At 55.7% G+C, this 17,808-nt stretch overlaps 2 protein-coding genes across 2 annotated transcripts; both read left to right on the top strand.

The window, feature by feature from the left end:
• Positions 1 to 53: 53 nt before the first annotated feature.
• Positions 54 to 7,564, top strand: TAF6 (TATA-box binding protein associated factor 6; the record flags this gene model as incomplete). Its single annotated transcript, XM_064701622.1, has 4 exons — positions 54 to 226; positions 2,376 to 2,549; positions 4,088 to 4,306; positions 7,051 to 7,564. Coding segments are annotated over 4 exons (1,010 nt in total), but the record flags the coding sequence as incomplete, so codon positions are not given.
• Positions 7,565 to 10,939: 3,375 nt separating this feature from the next.
• Positions 10,940 to 17,453, top strand: LOC135442074 (2-acylglycerol O-acyltransferase 2-B-like; the record flags this gene model as incomplete). Its single annotated transcript, XM_064701621.1, has 4 exons — positions 10,940 to 11,044; positions 13,864 to 14,042; positions 16,946 to 17,150; positions 17,361 to 17,453. Coding segments are annotated over exons 1-4 (574 nt in total), but the record flags the coding sequence as incomplete, so codon positions are not given.
• Positions 17,454 to 17,808: the final 355 nt, after the last annotated feature.

Below are 17,808 nucleotides of genomic sequence, written 5' to 3' on the forward strand. Positions count from 1 at the left end.
CCCCCCAATGTCCCCATTGTCCCCACTGTCCCCAATGTCCCCACTGTCCCCAGTGTCCCCAGTGTCCCCAGTGTCCCCAATGTCCCTGCTGTGTCCCCAGGTGATCAAGACCCTGATCCTGCCGCGGCTGCCGGCCGAGGGCGAGCGCGTGCGGAACATTCTGGAAGGGCCGGTGGTGAGCACGATCGACCGCATCGGGGCTGACCACGTGCAGAGCCTGCTGCTGGTGAGACCTTGGGGACACTGGGGACACTGGGGGGGATTGGGGACATTGGGGACAGTGGGGACACTGGGGACAGTGGGGACACAGGGTGAGCACGATCGACCGCATCGGGGCTGACCATGTACAGAGCCTGCTGCTGGTGAGACCTTGGGGACACTGGGGACACTGGGGGGATTGGGGACACTGGGGACAGTGGGGACACTGGGGACATTGGGGACAGTGGGGACATTGGGGGGATTGGGGACACTGGGGACAGTGGGGACATTGGGGACACTGGGAACATTGGGGACATTGGGGTCATTGGGGACAGTGGGGACATTAATGGGGATTGGGGACACTGGGGACAGTGGGGACATTGGGGACATTGGGTCATTGGGGACAGTGGGGACATTAATGGGGATTGGGGACACTGGGGACAGTGGGGACAGTGGGGACATTGGGGACACCTTGGGGACACCTTGGGGACATTGGGGGGATTGGGGACATTGGGGACATTGGGGACATTGGGGACACAGGGTGAGCACCATCGACCGCATTGGAGCTGACCATGTACAGAGCCTGCTGCTGGTGAGACCTTGGGGACATTGGGGACACTGGGGACACTGGGGACAGTGGGGACACTGGGGGGATTGGGGACATTGGGACATTGGGGACATTGGGGAGATTAGGGACAGAGGGGACATTGGGGGGAATCGGGGTCATTGGGACATTGGGGGGGATCAGGGACATTGGGGGATCAGGGACATTGGGGACACTGGGGACACATAAGGACAACCTGTGTCCCCATTGATGTCCCCAGTGTCCCTTTGTGTCCCACAGCAGCACTGCGCCCCCTGGTGGCCATGCCGATGGTGTCCCCAATGCCCCGATGGTGTCCCCAATGATGTCCCCAATGTCACTCTAATGTCCCCTTGTGTCCCACAGAAGCGCTGCGCCCCCTGCTGGCCATGCCGATGGTGTCCCCAATGCCCCGATGGTGTCCCCAATGATGTCCCCAATGTCACTCTGATGTCCCCAATGTCACTCTAATGTCCCTTTGTGTCCCCACAGAAGCACTGCGCCCCCGTGCTGGGATATCCCAATGATGTCCCCCATGTCCCCAATGTCCCCATTGATGTCCCCAATGTCCCTTTGTGTCCCACAGCAGCACTGCGCCCCCTGGTGGCCATGCCGATGATGTTCCTGCTGTCACTCTGCTGTCACCCTGATGTCCCCAATGTCCCTTTTCTGTCCCCACAGAAGCACTGCGCCCCTGTGCTGGGATATCCCAATGATGTCCTCATGTCCCCATTGATGTCCCCATTGATGTCCCCATTGATGTCCCCAATGCTGTCCCTTTGTGTCCCACAGCAGCACTGCGCCCCCTGGTGGCCATGCCGATGATGTTCCTGCTGTCACTTTGATGTCCCCATTGATGTCCCCAATGTCACCCTGATGTCCCCAATGTCCCTTTGTGTCCCCACAGAAGCACTGCGCCCCCTGGTGGCCATGCCGATGATGTTCCTGCTGTCACTTTGATGTCCCCATTGATGTCCCCAATGTCACTCTGATGTCCCCAATGTCCCCTTGTGTCCCCACAGAAGCACTGCGCCCCCTGCTGGCCATGATGATGATATCCCTCTACCCCACAGCAGCACTGCGCCCCCTGGTGGCCATGCCAATGATGTTCCTGCTGTCACTCTGCTGTCACTCTGCTGTCACTCTGATGTCCCCAATGTCCCCTTGTGTCCCCACAGAAGCACTGCGCCCCCTGCTGGCCATGCTGATGATATCCCAATGTCCCCAGTGTCCCCATTGATGTCCTCAATGTCCCCTTTGTGTCCCCACAGAAGCACTGCGCCCCCTGGTGGCCATGCCGATGATGTTCCTGCTGTCACCCTGCTGTCACTCTGACATCCCCAATGTCACTCTGATGTCCCCAATGTCCCCTTGTGTCCCCACAGAAGCACTGCGCCCCCTGCTGGCCATGGCAATGATGTTCCTGCTGTCACTCTGCTGTCCCCAATGATGTCCCCAATGTCCCTTTCTTTCCCACAGCAGCACTGCGCCCCCTGGTGGCCATGCCGATGATGTTCCTGCTGTCACTTTGATGTCCCCATTGATGTCCCCAATGTCACCCTGATGTCCCCAATGTCCCTTTGTGTCCCCACAGAAGCACTGCGCCCCCGTGCTGGCCAAGGCGCGCGCCCCCCCCGACAGCCCCGAGTGTTACCGCGGCGATTTCGGGTACCTGGGGGGGCTCCTGTGCTCCCACGTGGTGAAGGCGAGGGCGCAGGCGGCGCTGCAGGCGCAGCAGGTCAACAGGACCACGCTGACCATCACCCAGGTGACACTTGGGGACATTTGGGGACATGTCCCCAGTGTCCCCCCCTAATGCTGTCGCTGTGTCCCCAATGTCCCCGCTGTCCCCAATGTCCCCAATCCCCCCCACTGTCCCCAATGTCTCCAGTCCCCCCAATGTCCCCTTGCTGTCCCCAGTGTCCCCACTCTCCCCAATGTCCCCAGTGTCCCCAATGTCCCCTCAGTGTTCCCAATCACCCCAATGTCACCAATCCCATTTTTTCCCAATTTTTCCCCATTTTTGCTAACATCCCCAATGTCCCCAATGTGTCCCCAATGTGTCCCCACTGTCCCCACTGCCCCCAATGTCCCAGTGTCCCCAATGTCCCCATTGCCCCCTCTGTCCCCACTGTCCCCAATCCCCCCAATGTGTCCCCAATGTGTCCCCACTGTCCCCAATCCCCCCAATGTCCCCAATCTCCTCAATGTCCCCCCACTGTCCCCGCTGTCCCCAATGTCCCCAATCCCCCCACTGTCCCCAATGTTCCCAATCCCCCCACTGTCCCCACTGTCCCCAATGTCCCCACTGTCCCCAATCCCTCAATGTCCCCACTGTTCCCAATCCCCCCACTGTCCCCAATCCCCCCACTGTCCCCAATGTCCCCAATCCCCCAATCCCCCCAGTGTCCCCACTGTCCCCTAACGTGTCCCTCGTTGTCCCCGCAGCCCCGCCCGACGCTGACGCTCTCCCTGTGTCCCCACTGTCCCCACTGTCCCCATTGTCCCCAATCCCCCCAATCCCCCCAGTGTCCCCAATCCCCCCAATCCCCCCAGTGTCCCCGCTGTCCCCTAACGTGTCCCTCGTTGTCCCCGCAGCCCCGCCCGACGCTGACACTCTCCCTGTGTCCCCACTGTCCCCACTGTCCCCAATCCCCCCACTGTCCCCACTGTCCCCACTGTCCCCAATGTCCCCACTGTCCCCACTGTCCCCACTGTCCCCACTGTCCCCAATCCCCCCACTGTCCCCACTGTCCCCAATCCCCCCACTGTCCCCACTGTCCCCACTGTCCCCAATCCCCCCACTGTCCCCAATGTCCCCAATCCCCCAATGTCCCCAATGCCCCCACTGTCCCCAGTGTCCCCAATCCCCCCAGTGTGTCCCCAATGTGTCCCCAATCCCCCCACTGTCCCCAATCCCCTCAATGTCCCCACTGTCCCCAATGTCCCCACTGTCCCCAATCCCCCCAATGTCCCCAATCCCCCCAGTGTCCCCACTGTCCCCAATGTCCCCAATCCCCCCAATGTCCCCAATCCCCCCAATGTCCCCAGTGTCCCCGCTGTCCCCTAACGTGTCCCTCGTTGTCCCCGCAGCCCCGCCCGACGCTGACGCTCTCCCTGTGTCCCCACTGTCCCCACTGTCCCCACTGTCCCCAATGTCCCCAATGTCCCCACTGTCCCCAATGTCCCCAATCCCCCCAATGTCCCCAATGTCCCCAATGTCCCCAATCCCCCCAACATCCCCAATCCCCCCAATGTCCCCAATGTCCCCACTGTCCCCTAACGTGTCCCTCGTTGTCCCCGCAGCCCCGCCCGACGCTGACGCTCTCCCAGGCCCCGCAGGCTCCCGGGGCCCCCCCGCGCCCCCCCAGCATCATCAAGGTCCCCAGTGCCATCGCGCTGCCCGTCCCTGTCCCCGTCCCCGTCCCCACGCTGGCCCCCGGGCGCCCCGGGACCCCCACGCAGCCCTCACCGCCCCCCCCCAAGTTCATCGTCATGTCCTCGGCCAGCAGCGCCGGGCAGCAGGTATGGGGACACTGGGGACACTGGGGACACTGGGGACAGTGGGGACACTGGGGACAGTGGGGACACTGGGGACAGTGGGGACAGTGGGGACATTGGGGACAGTGGGGGGGTTGGGGACACTGGGGACACTGGGGACAGTGGGGACACTGGGGACAGTGGGGACAGTGGGGACAGTGGGGACACTGGGGGATTGGGGGCATTGGGGACCGTGGGGACAGTGGGGGGATTGGGGACACTGGGGACAGTGGGGACATTGGGGGGATTGGGGACAGTGGGGACAGTGGGGACACTGGGGACACTGGTGGGATTGGGGACACTGGGGACACTGGGATTTGGGACACTGGGGACAGTGGGGACACTGGGGGGATTGGGGGCATTGGGGACAGTGGGGACATGGGGGACATTGGGGACAGTGGGGGTGTTGGGGACAGTGGGGACATTGGGGGATTGGGGACAGTGGGGGTGTTGGGGACACTGGGGACAGTGGGGACAGTGGGGACACTGGGGGGAGTGGGGACATTGGGGGCACTGGGGTCATTGGGGACATTGGGGACATTGGGGACATTGGGGACAGTGGGGACACTGGGGACACTGGGGACACTGGGACAGTGGGGACATTGGGGGGATTGGGGACAGTGGGGACACTGGGGGGAGTGGGGACATTGGGGATACTGGGGACATTGGGGACACTGGGGACACATTGGGGACATCAGGGATGTTGGCAAAAATGGGGAAAAATGGGATTGGGGACATTGGGGTGATTGGGGACACTGAGGGGACATTGGGGACACTGGGGACATTGGGGGTGGTGACAATGAAGGGGACAAGGGGGGACATTGGGGACACAGCAAGGGGACAAGGGGACATTGGGGACATTGGGGGTGTGACAACGAAGGGGACAAGAGGGGACATTGGGGACACAGCAAGGGGACAGTGGGGACATTGGGGACAGTGGGGACAATTGGGGACAGTGGGGACAGTGGGGACAATGGGGGACATGGGGACATTGGGGACACAGCCAGGGGACATTGGGGACATTGGGGACGGAGCAAGGGGACATTGGGGACATTGAGGGGACATTCGGGGCTGAGGCAGGGTTCTAATGAGGGGACATTGGGGACACAGCCAGGGGACAAGAGGGGACATTGGGGACACAGCATGGGGACATTGGGGACAGTGGGGACATTGGAGATGCTTGGGGCATTGGGGGCATTGAGGACATTGGGGACACAGCCAGGGGACATTGGGGACAGAGCAAGGGGACATTGGGGACAAGGGGGGACATTGGGGACACAGCCAGGGGACAAGAGGGGACAGAGCAAGGGGACATTGGGGACAAGGGGGGACATTGGGGACACAGCCAGGGGACAAGAGGGGACAGAGCAAGGGGACATTGGGGACATTGAGGGGACATTGGGGACACAGCCAGGGGACATTGGGGACACAGCAAGGGACAAGAGGGGACATTGGGGACATTGGGGGTGGTGACAACGAAGGGGACAAGAGGGGACATTGGGGACACAGCCAGGGGACAAGAGGGGACATTGGGACAGTGAGGGGACATTGGGGATGCTTGGGGCATTGGGGGCATTGAGGACATTGAGGACAGAGCCAGGGGACATTGGGGACACAGCAAGGGGACATTGGGGGACATTGGGGACAAGGGGGGACATTGAGGACACAGCAAGGGGACATTGGGGACATTGGGGACATTGGGGGTGGTGACAACGAAGGGGACAACGGGGGACATAGCCAGGGGACATTGGGGACACAGCAAGGGGACAAGAGGGGACATTGGGGGTGGTGACAACGAAGGGGACAAGGGGGGACATTGGGGACACAGCAAGGGGACATTGGGGACAAAGGGGGACATTGGGGACAGTGGGGACACAGCCAGGGGACATTGGGGACAAGAGGGGACACTGGGGACACAGCAAGGGGACAGTGGGGACATTGGGGATGCTTGGGGCATTGGGGGCATTGAGGACATTGGGGACATGGCAAGGGGACATTGGGGACAGAGCAAGGGACATTGGGGGACATTGGGGACATTGAGGGGACATTGGGGACACAGCAAGGGGACATTGAGGACACAGCAAGGGGACATTGGGGACATTGAGGGGACATTGAGGGGACATTGGGGACAAGGGGGGACAAGAGGGGACATTGGCGGACATTGGGGACAAGAGGGGACATTGGGGGACATTGGGGACACAGCAAGGGGACATTGGGGACACAGCCAGGGGACATTGGGGACACAGCAAGGGGACAAGGGGGGACATTGGGGACACTGGGGGTGGTGACAACGCAGGGGACAATGGGGGGACATTGGGACAGAGGCAGGGTTCTAATGAGGGGACATTGGGGACATGGCAAGGGGACATTGGGGACAGTGGGGACATTGGGGATGCTTGGGGCATTGGGGGCATTGAGGACAGTGGGGACACAGCAAGTGGACATTGGGGGATTGGGGACATTGGGGACATTGGGGACATTGGGGACATTGGGGACATTGGGGGCACTGGGGGGATTGGGGACATTGGGGACAAGGGGGGACATTGGGGGGACATTGAGGGGACATTGAGGGGACATTGAGGGGACATTGGGGGACATTGGGGACAAGGGGGGACAAGAGGGGACATTGGCGGACATTGGGGACAAGAGGGGACATTGGGGACATTGAGGGGACATTGAGGGGACACTGGGGCCACCCCCCGGTGCCACCCCGGTGCCGCTGTCCCCAGGTGATCACGCTGAGCACGTCGCCCGCGCCCACGGCCACGTCGCCCGTCACCAGCACCGTGCCCAGCGTGCAGCCGCTGGTCAAGCTGGTGTCCCCCGCTGTCCCCAGCAGTGCCACCACCCCCGCCAGTGCCACCAGCAGTGCCACCAGCGGCAGCGGCAGTGCCACCGGCGTCACCGGCGCCGTGCAGAAATACATCGTGGTGTCGCTGCCGCCCGCCGCGGGTGACGCGGCCAAGGGTGGCACTGCCGCTGTCACCAATAATGTCACCAATGCCACCAATGCCACCCCGCCGCCCGTGCCACAGCTGTCCCCGAGTGCCACCAGCGGCGGCTCGCCCGGTGCCACCAAGGGCGAGGCTGGGGACAGTCCCCAAGGGGCCGGAGGTGGCACCTGCAGGGCCAACGGGGGCACGGGGACACAGGAGCCACCGGCGGGGCAGTGACAGCGGGGACACCACAGGGACACCACAGGGACACCAGTGTCATCAAAGTGTCACCAAGGGACACCAGAGTGGCACCAAAGTGTCACCAAGGGGCACCAGAGTGTCCCCAGAAGGGTCTCAGTGTCACCAAGGGACACCAAAGTGGCACCAAGGGACACCGGGGTGGCACCAAAGTGTCACCAAGGGACACCAAAGTGTCCCCAAAGGGGTCTCAGTGTCACCAAGGGTCATCAAAGGGGTCCCAGTGTCACCAAAGTGTCACCAGGGACACCGGGGGCACCAGGGACACCGAGTGGCACCTAAGTGCATAAAGTGTCAAAGGCACCAGAGTGGTACCAAGGGCACCGGGTGGCACCTGGGGACACCAGGACAAGGACACCAAAGTGTCACCAAGGGGCCAGTGTCACCAAGGGACACAAAGGGGTCATCAAGTGTCACAAGGCACCAGAGTGTCACCAAGGGACACCGGGGTGGCCTGGGACTACAGGGACACCAAGGGACACCAAAGTGTCATTAAGTTCACAAGGGACACCAGGTGTCCCAAGGGGCCGCAGGTGGCACCAGGGACACAAGTGCAAAGGGACACGTTCATCAAGTGTCACCAAGGACACCGGGGTGGCACCAAGGTGACACCAAGGGTCACCTGGGGACACCAGAACAGGGACACCGTGTGGCACCTGGGGACACAGGCATCAAGTGTTTAAGTGTCACCAAGGCAAAGGACACCGAGGTGGCACCTGGGGACACCAGAGTGGCACAAAGTGCACCAGGGTCCATGTCCAAGTGTCCACCAAAAGGGTTCCAGTACCAGTGTCACAGACACAAGGGGGCCTACACCAAGGGCACAGTCACCAAGTGTCACCAAGGGTCACCAAAGGGGTCCCAGAGGGGTCTCAGTGTCACCAAGGGCACCAAAGGGTCCCCAGTGGTCTCAGTGTCACAAGGGGCACAAAGTGTCACCAAGGGCCCGGGGTGGCACCCAGGGACACCAGAAGTGGACACTTGTGGCATACTGGGGACAGCAGAGGGCACAGAGGGCACCAGTGTCATTAAAGTGTCACCAAGGGGCACCAAAGTGTCCCCAGAGGGGTTCCAGTGTCACCAAGGGGCACAAAGTGTCACCAAGGGACACCAGAGTGGCACCAAGGGACACCAGAGTGGCACCAAAGTGTCCCCAGAGGGGTCTCAGTGTCACCAAGGGCCATCAAAGGGGTTCCAGTGTCACCAAAGTGTCACCAAGGGACACCGGGGTGGCACCCAGGGACACCACAGGGGCACCAAAGTGTCACCAAGGGACACCAGAGTGGCACCAGAGGGGTCTCAGTGTCACCAAGGGGCAGCAAAGGGGTCCCAGTGTCACCAGAGGGGCACCAAGTGTCACCAAAGTGTCATCAAAGTGTCCCCAAAGGGGTCCCAGTGTCACCAAAGTGTCACCAAAATGTCCCCAAGGTGTCCCCAACGTGTCCCTGGGTCCCTCTATGGAGCACAGGGGGGTCTGGGTGTCCCCAAAAGTGTCCCCAAAGTGTCCCCAAGGTGTCCCCCCCGCACGAGGGCCGTGTGGAACTCAATAAACTCCCAGTTCGTCCCAGTTCAGTGTCCTTGCAATGTCCCCAAAGTGTCCCCAAAGTGTCCCCTGGGTCCCTCTGGGAACAATGGGGAGGTCTGGGTGTCCCCAAAGTGTCCCCAAAATGTCCCCAGGGTGTCCCCCCCACTCAATAAACTCCCAGTTCATCCCAGTGTTTGCACAGGCCCCGCCCCTTCACACATGTGATCCATTTAGCCCCGCCCACTCCCATATATGGTCATCTAAGCCCGCCCCTTTAACCCCCGTGCTATCACAAGCCCCGCCCCTCGCTTTAGACCCCGCCCCGTCATCGATGTGACCTATGAAGCCCCGCCCATTTCCATATATGGCTATCTAAGTACCGCCCCTTTATTATCGTGATCGCATAAGCCCCGCCCCCTCGCTCCGGGCCCCGCCCCCTCCCCTTTCCCCCTTTCCCAACCCCAAAATTGCCCAAAATCGCCCCAAAATCCCCCTGGGAGGGGGCGGGGCCGCCCCAGTTCAGACCAGTGGCTCCCAGTAAGTGTCCCCCTTCTCTCCCAGTAACCCCCCCAAAATTCCAAAACCCATCCCCAAAATCCCCCTAAATCCCCCAAAATCCCCTAAATCCCCCATAACCCCTCAGGACCCCCAAATCCCCCATAACCCCCCTAAATCCCCTCAGGACCCCCCAAAATCCCCTTTAAACCTCCCCAAATCCCCCAAACCCCCCTCAATCGGACCCCCAAATTCCCCTCTAAACCTTCCAGGACCCCCCAAATCCCCCCAAATTCCCCCTAAACCCGTCAGATCCCCCAAAACCCCTCGGGACCCCCAAATCCTCAGACCCCCAAAATCGCCCCAAATCCCCTAAACCCTTCAAGACCCCCCAAACCCTCGGGACCCCCCAAATTCCCCCATAACCGTCCCAGGACCCCCCTGAACCCCCTAAAGACCCCCAAATTCCCCTAACCTTTCAGGACCCCCCAAACCCCTTTGGACCCCCAAAATCCCCTTAAACTCCCAAATCCCCCTTAAACTCCCAAACCCCAAAATCCCTTCGACCCCCCAAATTCCCCCTAAACCCTTCAGGACCCCCCAAACCCCTCAGGACTCCCCAAATCCTCAAACCCTCAGGACCCCCCAAAATCCCCCTATAACCCCATAAGACCCCAAATCCCCCTAAATCCTTTAAACGTCCCCAAATCCCCCCTAAACCCCCCCAAATTTCTTCAAGATCCCCCAAATCCCCCCAAACCCTTCTAGGACCCCCCAAAATCCCCCTAAATTTCCCCCAAAATCCCCTCAAATCCCCTTTAAACCTCCCCAAATCCCCCCTAAACCCTTTCAGGACCCCCCAAAACCCTCGGATCCCAAAATCCCCCCAAATCCTCTCAATCCCTTTAAATTCCCCAAATCCCAACCCTTTCGAACCCCCAAACCCCCTCAACCCAAAATCCCCCCATAACCTTTCAGACCCCCAAACTCCCCTAAACCCTTTCAGGACCCCCCAAACCCTTTCGGGACCCCCAAATCCAAATCCCCCTTAAACCCCCTCAAGACCCCCAAAATCCCCTCTAAACCCTTTCAGGACCGCCCCAAACCCTTTCAGGACCCCCCAATCCCCCAAAATCCTCAGACCCCCCAAATCCCCCCTAAACCCTTCCAGGACCCCCCAAAATCCCCCCAAATCTCCCAAAATCCCCTAAACCTCCAATCCCCCCAAAACCCTCTCAAAATCCCCTTAAAACCTCTCCAGGACCCCCCAAACCCTTCGGACCCCCCAAAATCCCCCCAAATCCCCCTAGATCCCCTTTAAACCTCCTCAAATCCCCCCAAACCCCCTCAAGACCCCCCAAACCCTTTCAGGACCCCCCAAATCCCTTCAGGACCCCCCAAATCCGCCCCCCATGGCCCTGCCGGAGTTCGCCCCCCTGCGCCTCCCCCTGCGGCGCCGCCTGCAGACCCTGGCCGTGCTGCAGTGGGTCTGCTCCTTCCTGCTGCTCGGTGAGCCCCAAAAACCACCCCAAAATCCGCCCGGGGGTCCCCAAAATCCGACCGGGGGTCCCCAAAATCCCCCCGACCCCCTTTGTCCCCCTCTTTGTACCCCAAAGACCCCAAAATCGCAACCCCTGAGCGATTTTTCCCCTAAAATTTGGCGATTTTGGGGTGGGATTGTGAGTGGGGGTCCCCAAAATTGGGGGTGGGGGTCCCCAAAATCCGACCGGGGGTCCCCAAAATCCCCCCGACCCCCTTTGTACCCCAAAGACCCCAAAATCGCAACCCCTGAGCGATTTTCCCCCCTAAAATTTGGCGATTTTGGGGTTCATGGAAGGAAATTTGGGGGGATTTTGGGGTGGAATTGTGAGGGAGGGTCCCCAAAATTGGGGTGGGGGTCCCCAAAATCCCCCCGACCCCCTTTGTACCCCAAAGACCCCAAAATCGCAACCCCTGAGCGATTTTTCCCCAAAAATTTGGCGATTTTTGGGGTGGAATTGTGAGGGAGGGTCCCCAAATTCTCGGAGGGGACCCCAAAATTCGGGTGGGGGTCCCCAAAATCCCCCCGACCCCCTTTGTCCCCCCCTCTTTGTACCCCAAAGACCCCAAAATCGCAACCCCTGAGCGATTTTTCCCCAAAAATTTGGCGATTTTCGGGGTGGAATTGTGAGGGAGGGTCCCCAAAATTTTGGGAGGGTCCTCGAAATTTGGGGTGGGGGTCCCCAAAATCCCCCCGACCCCCTTTGTCCCCCTCTTTGTACCCCAAAGACCCCAAAATCGCAACCCCTGAGCGATTTTTCCCCCCTAAAATTTGGCGATTTTGGGGTTCTTGGCGGGAAATTTGGGGCGATTTTGGGGTGGAATTGTGAGGGAGGGTCCCCAAAATTCGGGCGGGGGTCCCCAAAATCCCCCCGACCCCCTCTTTGTACCCCAAAAGTTCTTTAGGGCAGCCCCTGAGCGATTTTTCCCCCCTAAAATTTGGCGATTTTGGGGTTCATGGGGGGAAATTTGGGGCGATTTTGGGGTGAAATTTGAGGAGGTTTTGGGGGATTTTTGGGCCAATTTCGGGAAATTTTGGGGGGATTTTTGGGGGAATTTTTGGGGCAATTTCGGGAAATTTTGGGGGGATTTTTGGGGGAATTTTTGGGGCAATTTCGGGAAATTTTGGGGCGATTTTTGGGGGGATTTTTGGGGCAATTTCGGGAAATTTTGGGGATAATTTTGGGGGGATTTGTGAGAGTTTAAATAAGTGTAAATATCTATAGACGTACGTATAAATCAATATTTATGAATCTGTATTTCGAAGCCAATAACAGAATCCAATAGCTAAAAATCAATAAGCAATCGATAACCATCGATCCCAGGCCAGCTGGGCACGGTGCAGTTGGTGCTGATACACACATAGAAATGAAAGTAAAATAAAAAATAAAAATATAAATATAAATATAAGTATAAATATAAATATAAATATAAATATGAATATGAATATAAATATAAATATAAATATAAATATAAATATAAATATAAATATAAATATAAATATAAATATAAATATAAATATAAATATAAACATACACATAAACATTAACATTGACATAAATATAAATATAAATTATGAATATAAATATAAGTAAAGTGTAAGAGTAAATATAAATATAAATATATAAATATATAAATATATAATTATAAATATAAATATAAATATAAATATAAATATAAATACAAATATAAATATAAATATAAATATAAATATAAATATATTCACATTTCTAACCCAATAACGATCACTAAGAGCTGCTAATCGATAACCGATCGATAACCAATCGATAACCAATCGATCACTATCGATCCCAGGCCAGCTGTGCACGGTGCAGTTGGTGCTGATACACAAATATAAATATAAATATAAATATAAATATAAATATAAATATGAATATATGTAAATATAAATATAAATATAAATATAAATATAAATGTAAATGTAAATGTAAATGTAAATGTAAATATAAATGTAAATACAAATATAATGTAAATATAAATGTCTATAAGTAAATATAGTATAAAATATAAATAAGTATAAATACAAATCTATTCACATTTCTAACCCAATAACGATCACTAAGACCTGCTAATCGATAACCGATCGATAACCAATCGATAACCGATCGATCACCATCGATCGCAGGCCAGCTGTGCGCAGCGCTGTTCATGCTGATACACACATATAAATGTAAATATAAATATAAATATAAATATAAATTAAATGTAAATATAAATGTAAGTGTAAATATAATGTAATATAAATATAAATTAATGAGTATAATAAGATATAAATATAAATATAATTATAAATAAATATAATATATTCACATTTCTAACCCAATAACGATCACTAAGAGCTGCTAATCGATAACCGATTGATAACCAATCGATAACCGATCGATCACCATCGATTGCAGGCCAGCTGGGCACACTGCTGTTCGTGCTGATACACACATATACGTGTAAATATAAATATAAATATAAATATAAAATATGAATATAAATATAAATACAAATATGAATACAAATATAAATACAATTATAAATACAAATCTATTCACATTTCTAACCCAATAAAGGTACTAAACTGCAACGATACCGATCGAAACAATCGATAATCATCGATCACCATCGATCGCAGGCCAGCTGTGCGCGGCGCTGTTCATGCTGATATTTACACATGCATACATATACCCACATAAATATTTATATCTCGGTGTTCCTAACCCAATAACCATAACTAATAGCTGCCAATCGATAACCAATCGATCACTATCGATCCGCAGGCCAGCTGTGCACGCTGCTGTTCGTGCTGGCGCTCCGCGGCCCGCTCTGGCTGCCGGCGCTGCTCTATGGGCTGTGGCTGCTGGCGGACCGCGACACGCCCCGCCGCGGGGGGCGCCCTAGCGCCTGGGTCCGCTCCTGGCCCGTCTGGAACCACTTCCGGGACTACTTCCCCATCTCGGTGATCCTGAGGGGAAAATGGCGGGAAACGGGTTTTGGGGACATTCTGAGGGGATTTTGTTGGGTCCCTGTGGATTTTAGGGGGGTTTGGGGTTCCTGAGGGGATTTTGGGGAGTTTTCGGGGATTTAGGGAGTTCGGGTCTCTGGGCGCGCCTGGACCTCTGAAACACTTCCGGGACTACTTCCCCATCTCGGTGATCCTGAGGGGAAAATGGCGGGAAATGGGGTTTGGGGGGATTTCTGAGGGATTTTGGGGTTTTTTGAGTCGTGGATTTTATGGGGTTTGGGGTTCCTGAGGGGGATTTTGGGGTTCTTGGTGAGTTCAGGGGTCACTGAGACGCGCCTGGCCCGTCTGGAACCACTTCCGGGACTACTTCCCCATCTCGGTGATCCTGAGGGGAAAATGGCGGGAAATGGGGTTTTGGGGGATTTCTGAGGGGTTTTGGGTGGGATTTTGAGGGTTTCAGGTCTCTAAATGGAGTTTTGGGGGATTTTGGGGGTCCCTGGGTGGGGTTTGGGGGTCTCTGGAGGACCGGGACACGCCTGGGTGCGCACCTGGCCTGTCTGGAACCACTTCCGGGACTACTTCCCCATCTCGGTGATCCTGAGGGGAAAATGGCGGGAAACGGGATTTAGGGGGGATTTGTGAGGGGATTTTGGGGTTTTTTGGGTCCCATGTGGATTTTAGGGGGTTTGGGGTTCCTGAGGGGGATTTGGGAGGTTGGGGTTAGGAGTTCGGGGGTCTCTGGAGCGCGCCTGGCTCGTCTGGAACCACTTCCGGGACTACTTCCCCATCTCGGTGATCCTGAGGGGAAAATGGCGGGAAACGGGGTTTGGGGGGATTTCTGAGGGGATTTTGGGTTTCTGAGGGGATTTTGAGAATTTTGGGGGATTTTGGGTCTCTAATGGATTTTTATGGGATTTTGGGGGTCCCTGGATGGGGTTTGGGGGTCTCTGGAGGACGGCAGCCTGGGTGCGCTCCTGGCTCGTCTGGAACCACTTCCGGGACTACTTCCCCACTCGGTGATCCTCGGGGAAAATGGCGGGAAATGGGGTTTGGGGCATTCGGGTTTCTGAGGGGATTTTGGGGGTTTTTGGGTGGGATTTTGGATTTTGAGGGATTTGGGGTCCTAATGAGTTTTAGGGGATTTTGGGTTCCGAGTGGTTTGGGGTTCTGGAGGACGTGCCTGGTGCGTCCTGGCCCGTCTGGAACCACTTCAGGCACTACTTCCCCATCTCGGTGATCCTGAGGGGAAAATGGCGGGAAATGGGGTTTGGGGGGGATTTGTGAGGGGATTTTGGGGGTTTTGTGGGTCCCAATGTGGATTTTAGGGGGGTTTGGGGTTCCTGAGGGGGATTTTGGGGGAGTTTTGGGGGGATTTAGGGAGCCTGGCCCGTCTGGAACCACTTCAGGCACTACTTCCCCATCTCGGTGATCCTGAGGGGAAAATGGCGGGAAATGGGATTTGGGGGGGATTTCTGAGGGGATTTTGGGGGTTTTGATGGGTTATGGGGATTTTAGGGGGATTTGGGGATTTGAGGGTTAGGGTCTCTAAATGGAGTTTTGGGGGTCCTGGAGGGTTTGGGGGTCTCTGGAGGACGCGCCTGGGTCGTGCTGCCTGTTGGAACCACTTCCGGGACTACTTCCCCATCTCGGTGATCCTGAGGGGAAAATGGCGGGAAACGGGGTTTTGGGGGCATTTCTGGGGGTTTCTGAGGGGATTTTGGGGGTTTTGTGAGTCCAGGTGTGGATTTTAGAGGGGTTTGGGGTTCCTGAGGGGAATTTTGGGGAAGTTTTGGGGGGATTTAGGGAGCCTGGCCCGTCTGGAGCCACTTCCGGGACTACTTCCCCATCTCGGTGATCCTGAGGGGAAAATGGCGGGAAATGGGGTTTGGGGGATTTCTGAGGCGATTTGAGTTTCTGAGGGGATTTTGGGTGGGATTTTGAGGGATTTAGGGTCTCTAAATGGAGTTTTAGGGTCCCTGGATGGGGTTTGGGGGTCTCTGGAGGACCGGGACGCCTGGGTGCGTGCCTGGCCTGTCTGGAACCACTTCCGGGACTACTTCCCCAACTCGGTGATCCTGAGGGGAAAATGGCGGGAAACGGGGTTTGGGGGGGATTTCTGAGGAGATTTTGGGGGTTTTGGGTCCGGTGTGGATTTAGGGGGTTTGGGTTCCGAGAGGATTTTGGAGAGTTTTGGGGGATTTAGGAGGTTCGGGGTCCTGGAGCGCTCCTGGCCTGTCTGGAACCACTTCCGGGACTACTTCCCCAACTCGGTGATCCTGAGGGGAAAATGGCGGGAAATGGGGTTTGGGGGGGATTTCTGAGGGGATTTTGGGGGTTTTGTGGGTCCCAGTGTGGATTTTATGGGGGTTTGGGGTTCCTGAGGGGATTTTGGGGGTTTTGGGGGATTTAGGAGCCTGGCCGTCTGGAACCACTTCGGACTACTTCCCCATCTCGGTGATCCTGAGGGGAAAATGGCGGGAAACGGGATTTGGGGGGGATTTCTGAGGGGATTTTGGGGGTTTTGTGGGTCCCAATGTGGATTTTAGGGGGGTTTGGGGTTCCTGAGGGGAGTTTTAAGGGGATTTTGGGAGGTTTTGGGGGGATTTTGGGAGGTTTTGGGGTCTCTGGATGACCGCCACCCGCCCTGCCTTCAGGGGGCGCCACTGCACCGTAAATGGTCAAAACAAACAAAACCACCAAAAAACCAAACACCCCCCCGAAATTCAAAATAAAACTCCCCAAGGACCGCTAAATGCCCCTCTAAATCCCAAATATTCCCCTAAAAATCGCCAAAAATTCTCAAAAAAATCCCCCCAAATTCTCAAAAACCTCCAAAAAAAACCGCAAAATTTCCCCAGAAAACGCTGAATAAATTAAAATAAATCCGATTTTCGCAGCTGATCCGCACGGTGCCGCTGGACCCCGGGCGCAATTACGTGTTCGGGTTCCACCCTCACGGGGTTTTGGCCGCCGGAGCCTTCGGCAATTTCTGCACCGAGGCCACCGGGTTTGGGCGCCTCTTCCCGGGGCTGCAGCCGCGGCTGCTGACGCTGCCCTGCTGGTTCCGCCTGCCGTTCTTCCGGGACTATGCCATGGCCGGCGGTGAGGAAGGGTTAAATTTGCATAAATTTGCATAAATTTAAATAAATTTGCATATCCTAAAAGTTCAGTTTGATAGAAAAATGTCCTGGGGGCTTTGGGGTGACGCTGCCCTGCTGGTTCCGCCTGCCGTTCTTCCGGGACTATGCCATGGCCGGCGGTGAGGAAGGGTTAAATTTGCATAAATTTGCATAAATTTGCATATTTCAATAGTTCAGTTAAATAGGAAATGTCCTGGGGGCTTTGGGGTGATGCTGCCCTGCTGGTTCCGCCTGCCGTTCTTCCGGGACTATGCCATGGCCAGCGGTGAGAAAGGGTTAAATTTGCATAAATTTGCATAAATTTAAATATCCTAAAAGTTCAGTTAAATAGAAAATGTCCTGGGGGCTTTGGGCTGATGCTGCCCTGCTGGTTCCCAATGCTGCTCTGCAGGGACTATGCCATGGCTGGCGGTGAGGAAAGGGTTAAATTTGCATAAATTTGCATAAATTTACATATTTCAATAGTTCAGTTCAATAGGAAATGTCCTGGGGGCTTTGGGCTGACACTGCCCTGCTGTTCCACTATGGCGGGCAGTAGGAAAGGGTTAAATTTAAGATAAAATATAACTAAAAAAACGAAAAATTAAAAATTAAAAAATAGAAATTGAAAAGTTTAAAAT

This window comes from Zonotrichia leucophrys, unplaced genomic scaffold (genome assembly GCF_028769735.1).
Source record: "Zonotrichia leucophrys gambelii isolate GWCS_2022_RI unplaced genomic scaffold, RI_Zleu_2.0 Scaffold_1001_17808, whole genome shotgun sequence".
NCBI lineage: Eukaryota > Metazoa > Chordata > Aves > Passeriformes > Passerellidae > Zonotrichia > Zonotrichia leucophrys.